The sequence below is a fragment of the Tiliqua scincoides genome, chromosome 5, assembly GCF_035046505.1.
Source record: "Tiliqua scincoides isolate rTilSci1 chromosome 5, rTilSci1.hap2, whole genome shotgun sequence".
Classification (NCBI taxonomy): Eukaryota; Metazoa; Chordata; class Lepidosauria; order Squamata; family Scincidae; genus Tiliqua; species Tiliqua scincoides.
In genome coordinates, this window is record NC_089825.1 from 4157189 (window position 1) to 4178877 (window position 21689).

At 56.1% G+C, this 21689-nt stretch overlaps 2 protein-coding genes across 2 annotated transcripts in view; one reads left to right on the forward strand and one right to left on the reverse strand.

The window, feature by feature from the left end:
* LOC136651248 (SCO-spondin-like) overlaps positions 1 to 5745 on the reverse strand; it is a 116474-nt gene extending 110729 nt beyond the window's left edge. The window contains exons 1-6 of the mRNA XM_066627474.1: positions 5600 to 5745; positions 5307 to 5447; positions 4563 to 4778; positions 4252 to 4334; positions 3735 to 3905; positions 158 to 384 (exon numbers count right to left, since the gene is read on the reverse strand). Coding sequence (XP_066483571.1) covers positions 158 to 384; positions 3735 to 3905; positions 4252 to 4334; positions 4563 to 4778; positions 5307 to 5447; positions 5600 to 5745 — 984 coding nt within the window. The remainder of the gene's footprint in view (positions 1 to 157; positions 385 to 3734; positions 3906 to 4251; positions 4335 to 4562; positions 4779 to 5306; positions 5448 to 5599) is intronic.
* Positions 5746 to 12161: 6416 nt separating this feature from the next.
* On the forward strand, positions 12162 to 21114 carry ZNF467 (zinc finger protein 467). Its single transcript, XM_066626879.1, has 5 exons — positions 12162 to 12440; positions 16131 to 16242; positions 17267 to 17383; positions 18003 to 18107; positions 18699 to 21114. Exons 1-5 carry the CDS (start codon positions 12414 to 12416, stop codon positions 20567 to 20569), a joined length of 2232 nt encoding a protein of 743 aa, XP_066482976.1. The 5' UTR covers positions 12162 to 12413; the 3' UTR covers positions 20570 to 21114.
* Positions 21115 to 21689: the final 575 nt, after the last annotated feature.

The window sequence follows — 21689 nt, forward strand, 5'->3', positions numbered from 1 at the left end:
GTGGGAGACCACCTGGCCCTATTCAGCAATACTCTGGTATGACCAGGCATTCCCAGGCTGAGTCCTGGCGGTCCTTTTCACAGCCCAGCTGCAGAGTACAAATGCTTGAGCCACACAGACACCACCTGCCTCTCACCCTGTGGCAGCGGCCAGGCACGCAGGCCCCGCTGCTTGAGGAGATGTATATGGCCCAAGTGCCATCGGATGCAGCACTCAGGGTGTACGTGCAGGTCCCGTGGAAGCGGAAATGCTTGCTGTCAAAGCTGCGGTAGTGGAAGCCAGCCCAGGTGGCACAGGTGGCGAAGGGAAGCCGGGGGTGCCCCGCACGGGCCAGGAGTGCTGCAGGGGCTGGCGGCCGGAGCAGGAAAGGGGCAGGTTGGTCATCTGAGAAAAAAGGAGGAAGAGCTCTTGCGCCTGTGCTCTCAGCTGGAAGAAGCTTGGATCAAAAACCATAGCTGCTTCTACACCACAGCCCCCCCCCCCCATGCAGTTCAGGCACTGTTCAGGCTTCTCTGCAGTGAGCAGAAAGGAAGATTTAAACGGGCATTCCAAGTGGCAATTAGCATGCTGCAGAGAAAAGGAGAAAACACAATGAAATCAGCAATCAAAACCCTGCCAGGGCGGAAGGCTGGAGGCTGACAAAGTGGAGGACAGTCCCTCTCTCACGCTCCCCCCCCCCAGCCATACTGAACAGGAAGCAATGGTAAAGCACACAAAACGGTCAGAGGCTGCAAGGACACTTTGAACCAAAGGCCTGGTAAGAACCTTGCTGACAAGGCTTTGCCTGAAAGGGGGGGGGGAGAGGAGGGCACTGCGGTTGCATTTGACTGCAAATATAATCTAAATCAGGGGTGCTCAATAGGTGGATCGCGATCTACCGGTAGATCGCGAGGCAAAATGAGTAGATCGCGGAGTGCTGACCCCCCCTTCAGGTGCCTCTGGGAGGAAACGCCGGGAGTAAGGCCCATTGTACTCAATGGGGCTTACTCCCAGGTAAGTGTGGCTAGGATTGCAGCCTCACAGCCTAATCCTAGACATGTCTACTCAGGAGTAAGTCCTGTTATACTCAGTGGGGCTCAAGGTACACCAACATACATTGTACACATAAATGTTATATGTTATGATGGCGCGAACATTGTAAAAAAAACTCTGGTAGATCTCCGGGCCTTGCTGGGTTTCAAAGTAGCTCTCGAGCCAAAAAAGTGTGAGCACCCCTGATCTAAATAAATAAATTTAGACAAAAAGAAAAGAAAAAGAAAGCCAGAAATCAGGTCCGAAAAATCATAACCCAAAACAACACTGGAGAGCAGTACTTTCTGCAAAAAGTGAGTGGATGAGGGATGGTCTTTCGGAGCAAAGGGCTTGTCTGATCTATCTCTGTGCTACCAAAAACTTCACCTGAGGAGTTTCTGCCCATGGCTGCTGTTAAAGGTGGAGAAGCGGGCAGCCCAGGATTTCCCCTGGTCTGTTGGTAGCCCTGCAAAGAAAGTACCGGGCACATCTTCTGGGCCAGTCTCTAGAAAATAGTGACAGAATCCTCAAGGCACCCCAGTTGCTCTGCAGTGCCCCCCCCCCCCGTACTAGTGACCCTGAATGAATACACACACACAATTCTTTGGATTTTGGAGAGGCAATCAAACAGGCGACAGGAGAATTCAAAGGACTTCTTAACGTTTACTCGTTTGCAAACGGGACCTCCGCACATGTAGAGGACCAAGAAGGATTACAATGATGTGGATTTTATAGGGTCTTTCCGATAGGGGAGGGGGACAGGAGGACACAAAGAGAGAAAAAAATATCCAGGGGAAAATAACATACAGGCAGACACCCAAAACAACATTTGTTATGTTATCAGTACAGGATGTTGATCTGAGGATGGCAATTCAATACACATCGGCAGTTTGTTTACAGAGATATCCTTAGAGGGGGTCTGGTACTCTGACTCATCCCTTTTACCCTTACCTTTTTATCCTCATTTGTTGATTGCCCTTATGTATGACCTTTCTGTTCACCCTTGGAGGCCCATACCACAGCTAGCTGGTTCTCTGAGAGGGATAGCTTTTGGTCAGAGAAGAGCCTTATGGGTGAACTGGGCATCTTGGGATATTTCCATATTGTGAGCTGGGCATATTGTTATCAGTAGCACAAGCATGCAGTATCTTTTTGGATTGAGCTGGGGGGGGGGTCCATCTAACCCAGCAGTCTTGGGGAAGCTCCCAAGCAGGAAGCGAAGATGAGCCCTGGAATTATCTGAGATATAAACATTCTTCCTGTAGAATGGAGCTCCCAGAGCAACTGAGGCGCCAATATCCCCATTACAATGGTGCTCATTTTCCAGGAATAGATTATCAGTCCCTGTGGTGGCAACAAATAATGGCCTGTTTTTCCCCCTTGTTCTTGGACACGTCTAATGCTCCAGAAGCTCCTGTGCACCTTCAGCAGTAAAAAGCTCCTGCAGAGGTTCCTGGCCATTGTTGGAGCTTTTTCACCAGCCACATGCACACGTGGATCCAGAAACATCCTTCCCTGTCTGGGTCAGCTAAGAAAGACATGAACAACAAAACTGCTTATCCAGGTGAAGGATCAGGATGGAAAAGCCAGGTGGGCTCCATTCCTCCGGGTATGTAGCTTGATGGCATCATCAAACCTCTGCTTTTTAAGTTCAAGCACAGGGAAGGCTGTGGGCTTTTTTCCCCCTGCCCTTCTGCTGTCCCATCCCACTCCCAGGACACAGAAGGAACCCACTTACCCTCCAAGAATTTCAGGGACTGAGGATTCCTGGGGCATGTGAGCAGCCAGCCAGGTAGAGGCTGCCATCCAAGTCAGGCGCATTAATTAAGGGACTTATTGTACTTTGGCCAGTTTTCCCTTTTTACTCCAAGCCAAGCTGCAAACTCCACCTACTCAGGGTTCTTGAGTAGCATCCTAGCTCCACCTGCTAGGTGTTACTGGTCACTGGTTATCCAGCCTTGTTCAGGCATTGTCCATCAGCCTACTTATGCCTTTTCTAACCCTGCTTCCCCCTTTTAAAAATCCCTTCCCTTTTAGACTTTAAATACACTAGTTACATTTTGGCCCCTGCCTGTCTAACACACATTGCCCTCATCTTCGTACCCTGCACATACTACTCTGGGGTTGATTTTTAGCAAGAACCTCTAGGATCCAGTGCTCTCCTGGGAGGGAAATTGTTTCAAGGGCCTCCTCTGCTTGACCTCCATAGCCTGGGATGGTGGCAGAGGAAGCACAAGTTTCCCCCCTACTCAGCTGCTGGCCTCACAAAATGGGAAAGTGGGGAGCAGGAACTGGGCATTTGTGCTAACCGCTAAGTACCCTGACAGTCCCAGAATTCCTTCCATGAATTAGCAGCAGGGATAGAGCTTCTGCCTGGGAAGGGACTTTTCCTGGCACTCGAGAGGCCGAACACATCACTTGCTGCTTTCAGTCTCTGTGCTTATTTGCGAGACAAACATATATCCTTTTTCCACTACTTTACTGTGTAGCTGCTTCATCAAATTTTTTGATGAAATACTGAGAGGGACCCTTCCCTCCTCCCTCAGTGGATTATAATTCCAATTATAACCCAGGGAAAGGGGAGTGATGATTAGATCAGAGTATGAGTCACACCTGCACACACACCCCCATCACAGATCTGCATTGGGCTGTCAGAGGGGTCTGAACATGGCCAGAAAGCAAGCAAGCAAGCAAGCAAGCGAGGAGGAGTGGAGGCCACCCACCTCTCAGGGACAGGGGTGAGCAGCTGAAGCAGAGCTCTGAGGAGGCATTTTGCCAGCTGTGGTGCCCTGGGCGGCTGCAACATTTGTCCAGGCTGAGCAGTGAGAGGTTCTGCAGTCCCGGCACCTCTTGGCATTGCCACGTGGAGAAGCAGCGCCCCAGCAGCCCCTTTCCTGGAAGGGAGGAGGAGGAAAGAGCTGAGGGAGAAGGAGACAAGTGAGGATCGCAGGGCCTGGGCACCCAGTTACTGCTGCTGCGCTGGTTACCAAGTTGTCAACACACAACGGTTGATCCTGGTCCTCAATCGCCCCATGTGTGGGCAGCCTGCGTGTCAAAATGAATGGGAGGGCAGCAGGAGTGAGTGAGGTGGGGCTGAAGCAAAGCTGTGGGGGCTTGGGGGGAGTCCCCATTAATGAATAAGGGCCCAACGGGGCCCTCTACCTAGCTTCAGGGCGTGTTGTGGGACGGAGAAGGGAAAGGCCCTGTAGAGTGCCAGGCCCAGGCTGACAGCAGCCTTACCTTCGGAGCAGTGGGGTCCACTCCAGCCCTCGCAGCAAGCGCGCACAGTACGGTTCCATACTGTGGGTCTCGTGTTCTCTGGCCTGCAGGGGGTGGGGAATGTGGGGCAGAAGGAGAGTCTTGGAATATGCCTGCTCAAGAGGTCACTCCCAGGGCCCTGCTGAGGTCTCTCTCTGGGGCCTTGAATCAATGCCCTCCCCCCTTTCTGCCCAAGGCCTAGGCAGCTTCCCCCACAGCACCAGTCTCCCTACCCCCTCTACTCCTTCACCCTCAGGTGCCCATCTGGTTGGGCATCCCACTGCCCGACTCACTTGTAGATATAGCACAGGGCAGGGCTGGCGCCAGCGTGGCCACGATGCGGGACAAAGCTCTGTTCTTCTCTGCTGTTGGCTTGGCGCATCCTCTCCTGGTCCAGGAGCCAGCCTGCCATGTTGTACTGGTAGACCTCAGAGCAGGGCACCACCTCCTCACGGCGTGGAGCCACCACTTCCTCTTCCATCACCTGCACAGTCCGCTCGCACCATCGCCTGCAGCCGACCAGACAGCAGCTGTGATCAACAGGGGGCAGGGCCTGGGGTGTCTCCTGCCACCATTCTGCACTCTGCCAGGCCTCAGCATCTCCTTCCCACTTTGAGTGGGAAAGCTAAAGCTTCACCAGACTTGAGCAGACCAGACGTGGTCCGCCTGCTGTTCTCCTCTCAGTGGCAGTCGGTCAGGTGGCCCTGGAAAGCTCCCAGGTGAGAAGGTGCTGGCAAAAAGGCCTTGCACTCTGGCCCGCCAAGAGCAGGCTGCTCACCAGAGGCTTCAGGCGCGTGGCTGAAGACGGTTTTGTGTTTCAAAACCATCAGAGGCATGTCGAGTCCAGCCAGATGAGATACAAGCAACTCGCATTCAAAACATTTCTCACTTTGGACTTTATCTCCTGAAACACATTTCTGAATTTGACCAGTTCCTGCCAGGAGGAGGAAGGGCTGATCTGGGGCTAGCAGATGGGGAGGGGTGGCTAGCCGTGTTGGGAGGAAGGAACCCATGGGAGTGATGGGAGACATTCTTACCCGTTGGCCAGGGCTAGCATCTCCCAGAGGGAGGCCCATGCCAGGACACCCAGCAGCTCCTTGGAGCCAGGCCGCCTCAAAGGTGCTCCCTTCTGCATCTCCTCCAGTGGACCCCGCAACTCGCGAAGCTTGGGAGGCTGGCTGGTCTTGGAAAGCACTCATGAGGAGGTGCCAGCACCAGAAGGATAAAGCCACACCCAGAGGAGCAGTCCTGCAAGAAGAACGGTTGCTGCACTCCCCAGTCCAGATGGGCGCATCAGAGAGCATCCCGGTACTAGAAGCACTGCAGATACCATGGCAGGGGCCCAGCCATCACATCAGTGATTGAGCCAGTCAGCAGCACACGTCTTGCACCTGTGCCGGCTGGAGTGGAGATGGACGCGTCCCCAGATGGTCTCCTACTGCCCACTCCTGCAGTCATCACAGCCAAACCCCCCATTGTGTTAGCGGAAGGGTCAAGACCCCCACCTTTTCCTTCAGAAATGTGAACACCTGCAGTTGTGGCCAGAGGAAGAGGACCTGACCCAAAACTGCCCAAAGAAGCCAGTTTGTTCCATGCAACAGAGACAGTGAAAACCAGCATCCAGCCACAGACCTTGTGGCCTGATCCACATGCAGCAGTCAGGGATGCCCAGGGACATGTCTCTCCCTGGGCGCTGCTGGGGCATCCACTCAAGTTTCTGTTTCCCTGAGTGTTGAATTGGTCTAGCTCCAAGAGGGATCGGGACCCACCAGATCCTGCTAGAAATCTCCATGCTTCCCCAGGTAACAGCCCCCAGTCTCCTTCTCTGGACAGAAGTGGAGCTGTACTCCAGCCAACACCTGGTCTCTGCCCTGATTCTGCGAGCCCCGTTGCCCACAGAACCCTCCACAGAACCCTCCACTTACTGCTGGAATCTGCTGGTGCTCCAGCCGGGGGCAAGCCCTTCCCTGGGTCTAGGGCAGCTTCTCTGCTGAGGAGTGCTGCAGAGAAGGCTACATTTATATCCGGCTGGACCAGCTGGCTTGGAGGCATCTGCTGGCCCTGGGATTGGTGCATCCCCCTCCACGTCAGTGCCATGTTTTCCATTCACTCTGCCCATTCAGGTGGAAACCCCCTCACTTGCCCCTTCTCTTAAGCTTCCTCCCAAAAGACACTCAGGGCCAATGCCTGCCTCCAGGGAACAGAGCCTGGCAAGACACACTGCTACCCGGGGAAGGCAGCCTCATGGCCATGGCACTGGCAACACTTGTCCAGAGCCTGACACTCAGTAGGGCTGGCACAGACCATGGTGAGGGGGCCTTGCTTGGAGCTCTTGTCATACTGCTGGTGCCCCTGTGCTCTCTGGGCTCTGCACTTGTGTGCGCCTTGCCCATCCGCTGTCCCCCACAATTGCCATGTTCATGTCCATTTGGAAACTAGCCTTGTTGTCATGACTTCCCCCAAAGGACTTGAAGCCCTGGGACTGTGCTAGGGGTTCTGAGAACCCTTTGTGAGGGTGCCCACCCACAGAACTACCAGAGAACAGAGACAGAAGCATGCTTGGGAGTCCTCACACCAGAACAGGGTTGAAATGGGCTGAAATCTGCAGCATGGATGTCCCAAAGTGGGAAACAGACACTCGTATTCCAAGGAAATTCAAATTGCTGGAGAGAAATAGGCACAGAGCCCTATTTTGCTGTCTCACTAGTGCCCCACAGAGCTTGCTGGTTTTCGAAGCAATACAAAAACCTGCCCGGTTTGTTTACCAGAAGGGAACCTGGGATGCCCATGTATTCCCCATGAGCAACAAACCATCTTTCAAACCGCCTCCAGCTCTGGGAAAAAACACTGTCTGGCGTATCAGTCCTCAGCCGACTGCAATATTTGCAGGACGCCAAGTCACTGCCTGATTTCAATGTTGTGTCATGGAAGTGGCAAGCACTTCCCAGGCCCCCCTCCCTTGCCTCACTCTCTCCTCAAGGGGAGCAGGTATTCCAGGGAAAGAACCAGGGGGCAAAGACTCCCTCCTCCCTTCTCTCACTGCCAGCCCTTCTGCCTGGGAGGAACAGGTGCTTGTGCCACCCGGCCCTCTGGCTGAAAAGGCTGGGCTGAGAAAGCAGTCCTGCAGGAGGCATCTCTGCCCCTCCTCACGGTGCCCTGGATGTTTGTGCGTAACTAGGATGTACCCCCTCTGGGTTTCTGGGCTGGGCTTCCTCTTTTGTGTTCAGTCAGCTCCCCCCTGCTTCTCCGCTGAACCCCCATCCCACAAACGGATCTGCACTTATCCCTACTTCCTGGACTCCAGCTAATGTCTGCAAAGAATTCCAAGCCCCACAGCAGGTGACTGTTCCCAGGCTGACACACACATACACATACCTCTTTCCCAAGGAAGTATGGTATGAATGGTGATTGCATGGCCCAGAAGGGCTCCAGTGCACACTGAAAGTCATGCACACTGAGGCAAAGAATCAAAACTTTACATATAGATTAATGGGTTCTGAGCTCTCTGTGACAGATCAGGAGAGGGATCTTGGGGTGGTGGTGCAGCTCGATGATAGTGTCAACCCAATGTGTGAAGGCAGTGAAGAGGATTAATTCCATGCTTGGGATAATTAGGAAAGGCATTGAGAATAAGACACCTAATATTGTAATGCCGTTGTACAAATCGATGGTAAGGTCACACCTGGAGTATTGCATCCAGTTCTGGTCGCCGCATCCCAAAAAGGATATAGTGCAGATGGAAAAGGTGCAAAAGAGAGCAACCAAAATGATGACTGGGCTGGGCACCTTCCTCAGGAAGAAAGGCTATAGCATTTGGGCCTCTTCAGTCTAGAAAAGAGGCGCTGGAGGGAGAACATGACTGAGACATACAAAATCATGCAGGGGATGGACAAAGTGGATAGAGAGACGCTCTTTTCTCTCTCACATAACACCAGAACCAGGGGACATCCACAAAAGTTGAGTGTTGGGAGAATTAGGACAGACCAAAGAAAATATTTCTCTACCCAGCATGTAATTAGTTTGTGGAACTCCTTGCCACAGTATGTAGTGATGGCATCTTGCCTGGTTCCCTATAAGAGGGGATTGGACAAGTTTCTGGAGGAAAAGTTCATTACAGGTTACAAGTCATGGTATGTATGGTATGTATGGTATGTATGGAGGTAGGCTGCCTCTGATTGCCAGATACAGGGGAGGGCGCCAGGAGGCAGGTTGTCTTGTGTGCTCCCTGGGGCATTTGGTGGGCCACTGTGAGATACAGGAAGCTGGACTAGATGGGCCCTTGGCCTGATCCAGTGGGGCTCTTCTTATGTTCTTATGTTCTTAGGGGCATCTTGCCTCCCCAGGAGACTCTTCCAATTGGTTCTCCCCCCCCCCCCCCACACACACATTCCCCATTTCCCCAAAACAAATCTGGATCATGCAGAGCTCAGTCTGCAGAACAGATAGGCCTCTGATTGCACACATCCCTTCACTGCCTCTCAGTCCCGGTCTAAAACATATACTGCCCTTTCACCGGGCTGGATTTCCATAACATTTCTGCCAAGAGTTTCATTTGTGTTCATATTGAAAGCAACATGGGGTGAGGCAGCCTCTCTTCATCCCATTGTCCGTGTAGAGAAGTGAAGCTGGGGAGACTGACTTGACTGAGGCCTTCATGATGCAGTGGCAAAACCTGAACTCAGATCACCCACATCCAAGAGCAATTCTAGTCACTGGACCCCACTCCTGGCATCAATAGCACCGATGCATGTTGGAAACTGCCACACATTGGGTCATCACTCCCCAAACCCAGAAACAGGCCACACATTTATAAACATGTATGGAAGGGCAGTACAAGTCTGATGCTAACAGTCTAGCCGGTACCATTAGAACTTCTGGTTTTCCCCACCTGTATGCATCACCTCCACAAACTGCTGTGGTTTTCCCCAGAAAGTCCAACAATTTACATCTCCTGGTGAAGCAGGAAGTAAACGAGGGGAAGTTTACCTAGAACTTGGCCCTCTCTCATCCCCATGGTATTGTATTGTATTGGCAACCTTCAGTCTCGAAAGACTCTGAAAGGTGGTTCTGGCACAGCATCTAGTGTGGCTGAAAAGGCCAATCCGGGAGTGAACATGGTCCCCATGGTGAGCTTTGCTTATTCAGAAGGGGAGGGTGTTGGTTCCTGGTTTCTAATTCCAGTCACTGGATCCTTAATCAGCACAGATCCAGCGGTGAAATGGACACACTAGAAAATATTACTCAGTATAGTTTCTTTTTTCATAACAAATTTGCTTATCGGCAAACAACTTTGGAGCAGTTTCTGAAGTTTTTTCATTTAGTACATACATGAAAGCACAAGCCTTCCCTTAGGGATGACTCCACCCTATGCAGTGTAGTCAGTTTCACTACTTGACAGGCTGACACAGGGCTGGAGGGCAGAGCTGCTGTGGGGCAATGGTGCAACCAGACTTTCCCACTGGGAGATACTGCATCCCTTCCTCCTTAGGCTTGTGTACTTTAGCCACTGCTAAAGTGATGACACTTATATCCTGCCCTTTCGCTAAGGAGCTGGGCACAACTCATTGTATATCCTGTATATCCTCACAGCAGCCCTGTACAGTAGGCTAGGCTCAGAGAGACTGACTCCTCCCAGGTCACCAGGAGTGGGGAAGTTAAGCCCCTGCCCAACATCCCAGTCATGACACCAGGGAAGTAGTGTCTGTTTGGTGCACTCAGCCCACAGCACCAGGTCCTTGAAGAATCAGGGGGGTGTGCTTGCGTGCTCTGTGTATGACTGCAGTTCCCTCAGTGTCCAGCTCCCAAGCCTGGCCCTCCATGGTTCCTTGTCCTTCTAGATAGTAGACGGAGTTAAAATTACACAGCTAGATGAAGGTGTCTTTCATTTGGCAAATTTCTCGGCTGCTACATGTAAAATTTATTTTAAAACATTAACTTCAGAATCTGAAAAGAGGGTTTTGTTTTTTTTTGTTTGCTTGCAAATACTACACACCACATTCTTAGAAATGCCTTTTTAATAGAACTGTCTCGGAGAGGAGGCCTACGTGGTTCCCTCAGAAAAATAAATGGATCGTCTTCTCTCTTTTTTGGTTGAGTTTACGTCATTTGCTTGGTGAGTGCCAGCTGGAGACTTCCCACGGGCCAGGTGAGGGTGATGGCGTTTGTCCTTGTGCCTGCTTGACACCTGGCCAAGTTGCTCTGCCAGATAAAAACACACATTACAGTCATGGGGGCATCCCATCTTGTAAGGGGGGGCAGGTAGCTGCAAGGATGCTTCGGGAGGCAGGTGGCTGGTCGCACCCACTTTGCTGCCTGCGCTGTGGAGCGAAGAGGCCGGGGGGGGGGGCTTTGCACCAGGGAGCCACAGCCTGGACAGGCTCTGGAAACGGAGACCTGGGCTTCAAGTCCTGGTAGAAGCCCAGATCTACCAGCTGGGTAGATTTGGGCTTCTGATTTAACTTGTGATCTCTGTGGCTGAGCAGACTGGGGCTCCCGCCTGAACTTGGAGCCCAGATTACTGGCTGGGTAGACCTGGGTTCCTGATTTAACTTATGGTAGTGGTTCCCAACCTGGGGTATATGTACCTCAGAGGTACTTGCCAGGATCTTTAGGAGTACTTGAAAAAGAATTGAATAATGGTGGAAACAAGCAGGTCTGTATTCGAATGCCTTGCAGAGCTGACATTAGAATGACTTGCAGGGCTAATATGAAAGGTACAATTTATGGAAATGGGCTGCCAAGGGGTACACAAGTGAAAAAATGTTGGGAACCACTGACATGGTCTCTGTGGCCAAGCAGACCTGGGCTCCTGCCTGGACTTGGAGCCCAGATCTACCTGCTGGGTAGACTAGGTCTCCCATTCCAGCCAATAGCTCCAAGACCAGGTGGGAGCCCAAGTCTAAGCACCCAGCAAACCTTTGCCATGGAGGCAAGAAGTTAAATTGGGAGCCCAGGTCTACCTGGCAGGTAGATCTGGGCTCCAAGTCCAGGCAGGTGAGCAGGTGTACCTGCCTGGTGAACCTCAGCCACAGAGGCCATCAAATTCAGCCTAGAGCCCAGGTCTATCCGCTTAGTTGACTTGGGCTCAGGAGCTGGTAGTGATCATGGGCCACCCCCAAACTTTGTGTTCTCCATGATCTCCCTGCTCTGCCTGTGGGCTCCTGCTTAGGCCACTTCTCCACGGTGGCTCGATGCACTGGGAGGCACCTTGGAGGGTCATGCAGTGGTCGGGGTGGCAAGAGAGGCAGAGCCTCCCCGTTGGAGTCCTTTGAAAAGCGCCATCGCTGTGGGAGGTGCCAAGCACTCTCAAGCCACGCGCAATGCGACACCCGAAAGGTGATGCCTGGCATTCTCCAAGCAATGCGCGTGGCTTGAGAGTGCTTGGCACCTCCCACTGCGGTGGCGCTTTTCAAAGGACTTCAACGGGGAGGCTCTGCCTCCCCAACCACCGTCTGCGGAACTCCCTGCCACCAGATGTGCTGACGGCACTGCGCGTGGGTCATTGGTGCTTGGGTGCCTCCAGGCGGCGGCGCTTTTAGAAGGACTCCGGCGGGGAAGCTCTGCCTGCCCTGCTTCCCCAACCACCGCACATCCGTGGTCTGCGGAACTCCCTGCCACCAGATGTGCTGACGGCACTGCGCGTGGGTCATGGGTGCTTGGGTGCCTCCAGGCTGTGGCGCTCTCCGAAGGACTCCGGCGGGCAGACTCTGCCTCCCCACCCACCGCACGTCCCTGCTGCAGGGTCAGGCACCTCCGCCGTCAGGCGGGCCAGCCGCGCCTCCAGACCCTCCCGACAGCGCGGGGCGCCCGCAAGCCTGGAGCCGGCGGGGGGAGCCGCTGCTCCGCCCGCGCCCGCTGGCTGCTGGGAGGCGTAGTCCGGGCTGGCGGGAGGGAGGCTGCTGGGCAGGCAGGCAGGCAGGCGGGCACAGGCAGCCCAGCCCGCCCAGATCGCCCGCCCGCCCGCCCGCCCGCGGGGCCGGGAGTGCGCGGACGCGCAGGCAGGTCCTCCTCGGGGCCCGATCCTGCCCTGCCGTCGGCCCCGATCCTCCTCCCCGGCCGCCCGGCCTGCTCGCGGCTCCAGAGTCGGGGCGCCCCTCCCCGCCCCCGCAGGCTCGGGCGGCGCTTCCCGGAGGACCGGCCCGCGGATGGCCGCGCTGGGGGCGGCCGCGCAGGTGAGGAGGCGGCGGCGCGCGGCTCGGACGGGGCGGGAGGCGGCGCGCTCGTCCTCCTCGCGCTCGGCGGGCATCTTCTTCGCGGAAGGCCGGGGCGCGGCAGGGCGCGGGCAGGGCGCGGCAGCCGGAGAGGAGCCCCTCCCGTCGCCACGAGGCCGCGGGCTGGCAGCGGCGCCGAGCCCTCCGGGAAGGAGGTCCCTGCAGCGCCCTGCGGGGGGAAGGCGCGTTCCCCCGGCCGCGAAACGGCGATGCTCCTCGAGGTGGTCTGAGCAGCCGGAGCCTCTCCTGGCAGTCCCGCCCCCGCCCCGAAAACCTCCCGTCCCACCCCGGTGACTCTGGCCCGCTGCAGCCCCGCGGTGGGAAGGGGACAGCACTTTGCACATGCTCAGAGGGACCTGCGTGTGTGTGCTCGATGCAGTCCGAAGGAGGGCTCCGGCGCTGGCCGCTTACCCCGAGGCCTGAGCGCCCGGCGGGCTGGAGCTCAAGAGGCACTGAGTGGACTGGACCGGACTGGACTGGCACCACCTGCTGCGCAGAGGGACTCCGTCAGCTCGGCTTGGTCAGTTACCCGCTGTGGCTCTGTCCACCCCGGAAGAGCGTGGGGAAGCTGGGCCTCAGGAGCGCTCCTGCAGTTGCCACCAGCCCTGGTGGCTCACGAAGCCAGACGCTGAATGGCTAGGTTGGAGCAGAGAGACTGAGCTCCAGGGCGATGCCACACTGGCAGGCACAAGAGGGCCGGGCAGGAAAGTGCAGTGGCACCAGCAGGGCATAACACCTGGCCGGGGTGGGGGGGGCGCAGGGACTGGCACTTTCCTAGGGGGTAAGCGGAGACCAATGTCCACAAAATTATGCCACTGGGGGGTTGCTGTTGGCCACTTGCTGGTGCACTTCCTCGCCCAGCGTGCACAGAAGAAAAGGTCTGCTGTGGCACTGAGGCAATCCAGTCCAGCTTCCTCTCACTCAGCTGCCCTGGGCAAATTCAGGAGCAGGCCACGGAAGAGGTTGTCAGCCCCGTTTGAATCCCCGTTTGAATCAGCCAGAGGTTGCCTGCCTCCAAACACACCTGACCTTCAGGAACACATCTGGCGGGCTGAAAGGGACTGGAGACCGTCCTGGGTGAGGTGATCCAGTTGTCTGGTTCAGTGAAAGGGGCACTGAGTTTAAGAGCCCCTCACTTTGCACCAGGGCATGTGCTGTGAAGGCGGGAGGTCTAAGGCCCTGGCTGTGGGAGCTCTCCAGTGCCAAAGCTGTCAGGGGGCCATGTAGAGCTGCGCCATTTGGAAGAGACAGGATCAGACTCTTTGGGCCAGTGTGGAAGAAGGAACAGTGTGGATCAAGGAACTCTTTCCATGTTTCTTGTTCTCTTGGAAGAAGCACCATGGAGCAGGTCAGCAACCAGCGCTTAGGTGAGGCAGCAGACGCTCCTTCCCAGGACTCTAGGGCACCTTGTCAGGACAGGGCAGGACTGGCACCTCTTCCCTGTGTTTTCTTTCCAATCCAAGAGCAGCAGAGCACAGGCTGGGGGCTTCTCAATGCCCTTCAGCCTCTCTGTTGTCCTCCCAATTGCTGATTAAGTGAGATCCTGGAGTTTCCCCACCCGTCCAGTGCATGCTGATGAACCAGGCAGGGATTGTTGCAAGCAGAAAACTAGGGGGCAGGGGAAGTTTGTTCCAGAATAATGATCTGTAGATAACAGATTGTAAGGTAAAAGGAAAAGATTGGGGGCTTCAGCTGACCTTCAGCTGTCATATCGGGAGGGGAGATAGTTGAGAATGTCTCGAAAGACACTTTGCACATGCTCAGAGGTGAAGTCCTGTTTCTGATTATCCTGTTGGAAAAGGGGCCTATTTCTCCCCATGCCATAGGTTTGTCCTAGAGCTAGCAAAATACACCAGCAGGGAAGGGAGCAGGAGAGTTTGGGGGCCAGGAGGGGAGATAAAAGCTGACCAGCAAGACAAGAGGAAAAGAGAAGGCGGTGAGGAAAGGAAAGGGAGAGGGGCAGAGATTGCAGGCAGGAAAGTGATGGGGTGGGGGGGGGAGGCCCTGAAAGAAGAGGAGGGAATAAAGCAGCAATTCTGAAGGAGGGGCTGCAGAGGAGAGGCAGCCATCCTAAAAGTGATGGGTGGCCTGTGCAGGGAGATGGATGAAGTGGGGGGGGGGGGTAGGCTTTGCATCAGATCTCCAAGTGACAATAATGAAGAATAATGGCACCTGGGCTGGAAGTGGTTTTGTGTGGGGTGACCTAGCCTGGTCACGTGACTCAGGACCAAAGCACAGGCCTTGTGGGCTGTTCCTATGTCAGACTCTGCCAAGCCCTTCTGGGTGGAAGGAGAAAGCGAAAGCCAGGAAGTGCTGGCAGGCTGGCCCAGATGCTGGCTGTGTGCAGCTGGGGTGTGTGTGTGTGTGGATTCAGGTTGCATCCCCTTGGCAGGGAGTGCAGGTGAAGGGCACAGGCTCCTGGGAAGGTCTCCTGTGCAAGCCTTGTTGAAGTGGCGGGAGGGGTGCAGCTCACACAGGAGAACGTCTCTGGAAATGCTTTCCTGGCCCTCCTTGGTGTGGTCTGTCCCACACTGCCCTGCACAGATGTAGCCCCCCAAGACCCTGCTGCTGACCACGGCTGGCTTGTTTCCAAGGAGCTTCCCACCTCCTCCCTGTCTCTGCACTCCCCTGAGGCCATGCTGTGGCCGCTCTTCTGCTGGTGGAGCATGGAGGGATATTCCTCCCTGTGAAGGCTGTGCCCTTCTGAGCGCCCCCCTTGCACACCTGTATTCTTTGGTTGGAGAGAATCGCCTTCCACAGGCTTCCCCCCCCCCCAGCTCTATCCTGTGTCCATGGTCCAGGGCTTCTGGTAGGGAGGGTCTCTCCCAGCCCATCCTGCAGTTCCTGGGTCTAGCACCTGAGGAGGCATGTCCACTGCCACTCCTCTTCTCTGACAGGCACTAGCCGCTGCTTCTGCTTCCTGGGTGCAAAAAGGAGGCGGGCTGGTGCCAGGCTTTGGCCCACTTGGACACCCCTGGCTAGGCTGACTCTTGGTGATGGTGGTAGCACCCAAGGAGCCATCGGGGGGCACCACAAGACACCTAGGGAACGGCCCTGCCCCAGGTCCCAGCAGCCAGGCACTGGGACAGGAAAGAGGAAGTGTCAGGAGAGGAACAGGGTTCTTGAGGGTCAGAGCCTGCTCCTCCCAGCTGTCCAGGAGAAGGCAGGTGGTGGTTCTGACAACCTGAAGCACAGTGCAGACAGGACTCAGCGTCTAGATGTGCCCACTTCTCTTTCTCAGAGGGGTCCTTGGGAGGAGGCAGAGGTCTGGTGGGGTCAGGGTCCTTGGGAGGAGGCAGAGGCCTTGGCCTGGCCTCTGATCCATTCACAGTCCCTGGCAGAGGGCCTGCTGGGGGGGTAAACCCTAAACTCTCCTGTGAAACTGCTTCTGCACAAAGGTTTGCAGGTGAAGCATCAGGGGAGGGCTGGGAAGGGGGCAGTGGTGAAATAGCCCTGGCATCTCAGACGATTTGGTTGTGTGTCCACAGCGTGTCTGGAGGTGGTCCAGGTGGTCTAGACTATTTCTGGATGGGGGAGTTTTCTCAGTCGGGCTCAGGTTTGCAGGGCCGCAGCAGGCCGACCTGTGAGGTTGCACATGAACATAGAGAGTGCAGCACATCCTAACTTGCAGGTGATCCTTCATTGCTGCAGGTGCCTGTGCGGTGTGAGGACACGGCTCTTTACCTTGCCCCAGAGCGGTGGAAAGGCTGGGCAGCACAGGAGGACACCATGCGCGAGAACTACGGTGCCATGATTACTCTGGGTAAAAAAACACCACCCTTCTTGGCAGTCCTGGCCTCAGAGATGAGCATTGGACTGGGAGTGCCCTTTGCACCTCTCCAAACATGCCTGTTGCCAAGCAACCCAGGCAGCATTTTCACGCCATCAGAAACACTTTCAGGCAAGCCTTTTGCCTGAAAATGGAGCAGCTGGAGCCTTTTACCAAAATGGCTGCACAGCTGCCACAGTGGGAAGCCCACAAGCAAGTAGAGCGAAAGTCTTTTCAGGGGCAAAGGCCCTGTGATGGCCTGCCAGCGGTACCCTCTCATGCTTTGGAAAGAGGACACGTGCCTGTTACCCCATGGTGCCCAGGAACTGGGCAGCAGCAGATGGGCCAGAGCTCTCACCCCCCACTGCTGTGCACTGTGCTGAAGGAGGATCTTTGCTCAGTCACTCCCTGGGTCCTGGTGTTGCTGTTGGGCAGGGCTGTCAAGGCCTTGAGGGGCCTGCTGCCGCCACCCCCTGACAAACCTCCCCAGTGGCCCTGGTGGGCTTCCTGGGCAAGGGTGGGGGGCAGGAGACTGCCCTCTCACTTTTCCCAAGGCCCGTTTGCACTCCCAGATGCCCCAGACCCTGACGTGGTGCTGGGAGAAACAGAGGTCAATCTGCTCCTGCTGCTGCTCCCCAGGAAGTCAGCTGGGCCAGGCTTCCTGTCACATGGCGGGAGGCAGTCAAGGTAGCCCTTGCGTCCTTAGGGAGGGGCTGGGTATAGGCCAGGGAGCTATTACCGGCACACTGAGGCACACGCCTCTGGACCTGGCAGGAGCACACAGGCATTCTGTCTCGGGGCCTCTGAGTCTGTCTCAGCCCCTTGTGAGGTCTTGGCACAGAGGGCCTTGTGCTCACAGCCGCTCGTACATTAAGCAACAGGACACTGAGTGGTTGCCCTGGAGAAGTCTCCTCTTTCCCTGCCACAAAATGGTCCATTAATGCCCCGTCCTGCTTAGAACAGTGTGGAGTGGCTAGGATGGAACTGCGCCCCACCAGGCTTGTCCCCTCTTTTTCAGGATCTCCGGTTGCCAAGCCCGAGCTGGTTGCCCAGGTTGAACAAGGCAGGCCCCCTCCGGCAAAGAGCCAGGGCGAAGCAGAGCCAAGAGGACCATCTGATGGCACCAGTGTTGCAGGTTGGGGGGACAAGTAACTTTCCAGTGGGAGCTCACTGCGGGGGCTGCGGCCAGAAGCAGAAGGACTGGCTGCAGTGGCCTTGTGAGAGAGAAGGGCCTCTCTCGCTGCTCTGCTTCTGTCACACCACACACCCAGAGACATGGCTCCCCCACATGGCCATCTGCAGACCTGTGGACTGCAAGGTGGCTGCGCCTTGTACCTGGAGCCGAAAGTGGGAGGAGGGGGGCTGCTGAGATGCTTGGCTCGGGGCACCATCAGTGCTGGTGGAGGGACAGGGGTGTCAGAGGGGCACGGGATCTTGGGGAGTCTGAGAGCTGAACCTCGCCACCACCCTCTGGAGATCCTGGGGCACACCACTGGAGTGGTGCGGTGTGGCTGCTTGAGCTGGTCCCATGACCTTCATAGTTGGTCTGGATAGGGATCCAAGGACTCTTCCGACTGGCCTGTGATGAGCAGGGGGAATGGCAACCTGTTCCGTCAAGTCTCAGCTTGATTTCCTGGTTGCCAAATTTAGGTATATGTTTGAGTGCAGAGCTTGCACAGGAGCTCAGAAGTCCTCAACCCGAAACAGCCTCACAATATGATGGCAACACCCCCCCCCCCTCTTTGGCTCTGCAGGGTCTGGACTGCCAGAGACTGAGGGTATAACAAGGAGTGAGCGGCAGCCTGGAGGCGTCCAGGGAAGAATGGAAGAGTCCAAAGCCCCTGAGGGAAGCTGCCCAGGTAAGACCTCCAGCTCCTCACCTGTAGGGCTGCAAGGTTCTGAGGCAGCTTAGTGGAGCCAGCCAGATAGCCAACCAGCAGGCGCTCCTCCCCAGGGCTGTCTGACTTCTACTCTTTTCCCCATCCCCCTAGGGAGAGTGTCCCACCTGTCCACCTGCAACCTCTCCCTTCCGCCCTTGTCTTCAGCCCCAGAACCTGTTTGAAGTGCCCATGCTTTCCTGCAGCAGGTGAAAGGAAGGGCCTGGAGATAATACCTCTGAGCACAAGCAGAGTGCATTCCTCTTCCCTCCAGTCAGAGTGGGAGGGGCTTTTGTGTGGCTTCTGAGCAGGCTGGAGCCCAACCACTTCTTGGCTTCAGCACTGCCCTCACTGTTAAGAGGATGAGAGTCCCATTGTCTTCTCTGGCTGAGCAGACTAAGAGGAGCCTCCACCACTCACCCATCCTTTTGGTGACGGGGGGGGGGGGCCTTTGGAGAGGAGCTCCACACACAGTCATTGCCAGCTCCTCCTTCAGCCCCGATCACCCGACCCCTCCCAGCTCTGTCTTGCCTGACTCCTCAGCTCCTCTGTTTGTGTCTCTGCTGCCTGCAGGTGAGTGGATGATCCGGACAGTGAAGGTGGAGGCCGAGGACTACTCCACGTGGCCAGCCAGACTGAGCGCAGAGGTTCTGCTCCCAGGACCCCCTGTTGGGGGTGCCTGCAAGTCAGAGGGCCCTACCCCAGGTGAAGACTGTGACACCAGTGGGGGCCTCGGGGAGCTCTCGGGGCTGGCGCTGCAGCAGTGGCAGATGCTGAGCGAGGAGAAGCCGCTGGGCTGCCCCCGGTGCGAGCACCCTGGACCCGCCCTGGCGACCCAGCAGGGGGACCCTCGGCCACGCCCCTTCGCGTGCTCCCAGTGTGGCAAGGCATTTGGCAAGAAGGCCCACCTGACGCGGCACGCCCGTGTGCACACCGGAGAGCGCCCCTTCGCCTGTGGCCACTGCGGCCGCCGCTTCTCACAGAAGATTCACCTGGGCTCCCACGAGCGGGTGCACACTGGGGAGCGGCCTTTCCCTTGCGACCGCTGCCCCAAAAGCTTTCGCAAGAAGACCCACCTAGTGCGCCACCAGCTCACCCATACTGGGGAGCGCCCCCACCCCTGCCCCTTCTGCACCCGCAGCTTCGTACACCGTCGGCACCTCTTAAGGCACCAGCGTCTCCATGAGGAAGGCCCTGCCCCGCCTGGGGACACCACACAAGCAGGGCCAGCTGCAGAGCCCAGGCCAGATGCCGCCTCCTGTGGGGAGCACCGTGAGGTGGGAAACACCATGGCCGTCTCCATGGAATGGGGCCAGGCTGGGCACCCCAGCCAAGAGCAGGGCAAAGTGGAACCAACCACTGCCTCTTGCATGGATGAGTCTGGAGTGGGACAGGCTCCCACTGCCCGCCTAGGGCCGTATCAGGGCTCAGTCCTTTCTACGGCTCAGGCCGAACAGGAGCTGGACAGGGTTGCCTGCAGGCAGAGTGAGGTCCTGCCTCCTGGCCTTGTCTCTCCTGAGCAAGGACACTGTGGAGTGCTCTGTGCTGCGGCCCAGGCTGAGGAGAGCACCCTCTGCCTGGAGCAGGTAAGCAAGACTGAACCGGAGGAGGAGACAGGCGCCTGTCAGCGGCCAGAAGAGAAGCCGTTCCTCTGCTCTGACTGCGGGAAGGCGTTTGCCTGGAGGAAGAACCTGGCCTCCCACCAGCGGCTCCACGCAGAGGGGGGGCGCCCATTCTCCTGTGCCGAGTGTGGGAGGGGCTTCAGCGACAAGCGTCACTTGACTGCACACCTGCGCGGGCACATGGGGCTGCTGCCATATGCTTGCCCACACTGTGAAAGAAGCTTTGCGCACCGGGCTGGACTGGCTGCTCATCAGTGTGGGGGCCATGCTGGGCAGCGCCCCTTTGCCTGCAGCGAGTGTGGCCGCTGCTTTGCCCACAAGCGCCATTTGCAGAGACACCGGCGCAACCAGCACTCAGCAGAGCGCCCTTTCTCTTGTGCTCAGTGTAGCCGCACTTTCAGCACTCGGGCCAGCCTGTTGGCTCATGTCAAGTCTCATGCTGGCCAGCGCCCCTTTGCCTGCCCACTGTGTGGTCGGGCATTCAGTCGGAAGTCGCACCTGGCCCGGCATGAAGCTGTGCACACAGGGCTGCGCCCTCACGCCTGCACCCAGTGTCCACGGCGCTTTAGCTCCAAGACCAATCTGGTTCGGCACCAAGCAGTGCATACTGGCCTGCGCCCATACATCTGCACCCACTGTGCCCGTAGTTTTAGCCGCAAGACACACCTCTTACGCCATGAGCGCACCCACACCAGCGTCCCCATCCCTAGCACCACCACTTGGGCCACAGTAGCCATACCGCAGACCTCACTGCCCCAGCAGCAGCTCCAGCAAGAGCAACCCCTGATCTTCCCCATGGCTTTTGAACCAACATGGCAGTGACAAGTGGTGTTGTGGGCAAGTAGCAGATTTGTGTGGGCATTGCTTAAAACAATGCTTAAAGCCGGATGAAACAGTAAAATAAGCAAATGTACACATTTGCTATCTTGCATAATCCCCATAGTTATGGCCTTTGGCTAAAACAGAGACATTAAGCAGAACTCAGCTTTGCATAATTTATTTTACTACAGCTAGCCACAGCACAGGCCCCTCCCCAGTAGCTGGAGCTTGTTCTTGCTCCACAGGGCTTCTGAGATGCTAGGCTTCAAAACTGGTCCCCACCACAAAGGCGGATTTGGGTTGAATGACAGCTAAGATTCTTGGGAGGGAGAATTCTGAAGCCAGAGGCAGCTGGCAAATAGAGAGTTGCAAAAACACAGATCAGAGGGTACTTGCCTGGCAACCAGCTTTTGGGGGGGGGAATTCCTCAATTTCCCAATATTTTCATCTTTTAACAATGTTTCCAAAACAATGAAATCAATTTAGGAGCATCATAATGCAAATGTAAATTACGTTTTGTAAAACTTTCAATATAAGCAGAATAAAGTAACTCAGTTCAATGCACGATCCTGATTTTTGGTGGGTGGAATCGGGGCTTGAATAGAAATCCTTAATAATGCTTTGGACAATGAATTTAACGTACTATTAAGCCCTTTGTGGCTTCTGTCTTGCCCCTCAAGATGCCCAGTTTCCAGCTTTCCTGGTCAGCAAGAATGTCCCCCTCCCCCTGCAAATGAGTATGTTTCAGAGTGTGTGCTGGCATCCTTCAGTCCCGGATGACTCTGGTATTGCGCTCTGAATGGTGGTTCTGGAACAGCGTCTAGTGTGGCTGAAAAGGCCAATTTGGGAGTGACAATCCCTTCCACACTGGGAGCAAATGTAGTCTGTCCCTGGTGTGTCTCCCTTCCTGCTTTGCCTCTTGTTGTCTGTTGGCCAAATGTCTCTTCAAACTGGGAGAGGTCATGCTGCACAGCCTGCCTCAAAGTGGGCCGCCCAGAGGCCAGGGTTTCCCACCAGTTGAGGTCCACTCCTAAGGCCTTCAGATCCCTCTTGCAGATGTCCTTGTATCGCAGCTCTGGTCTACCCGTAGGGGGCTTTCCCTGCGAGTTCTCCAGGCTTCTCT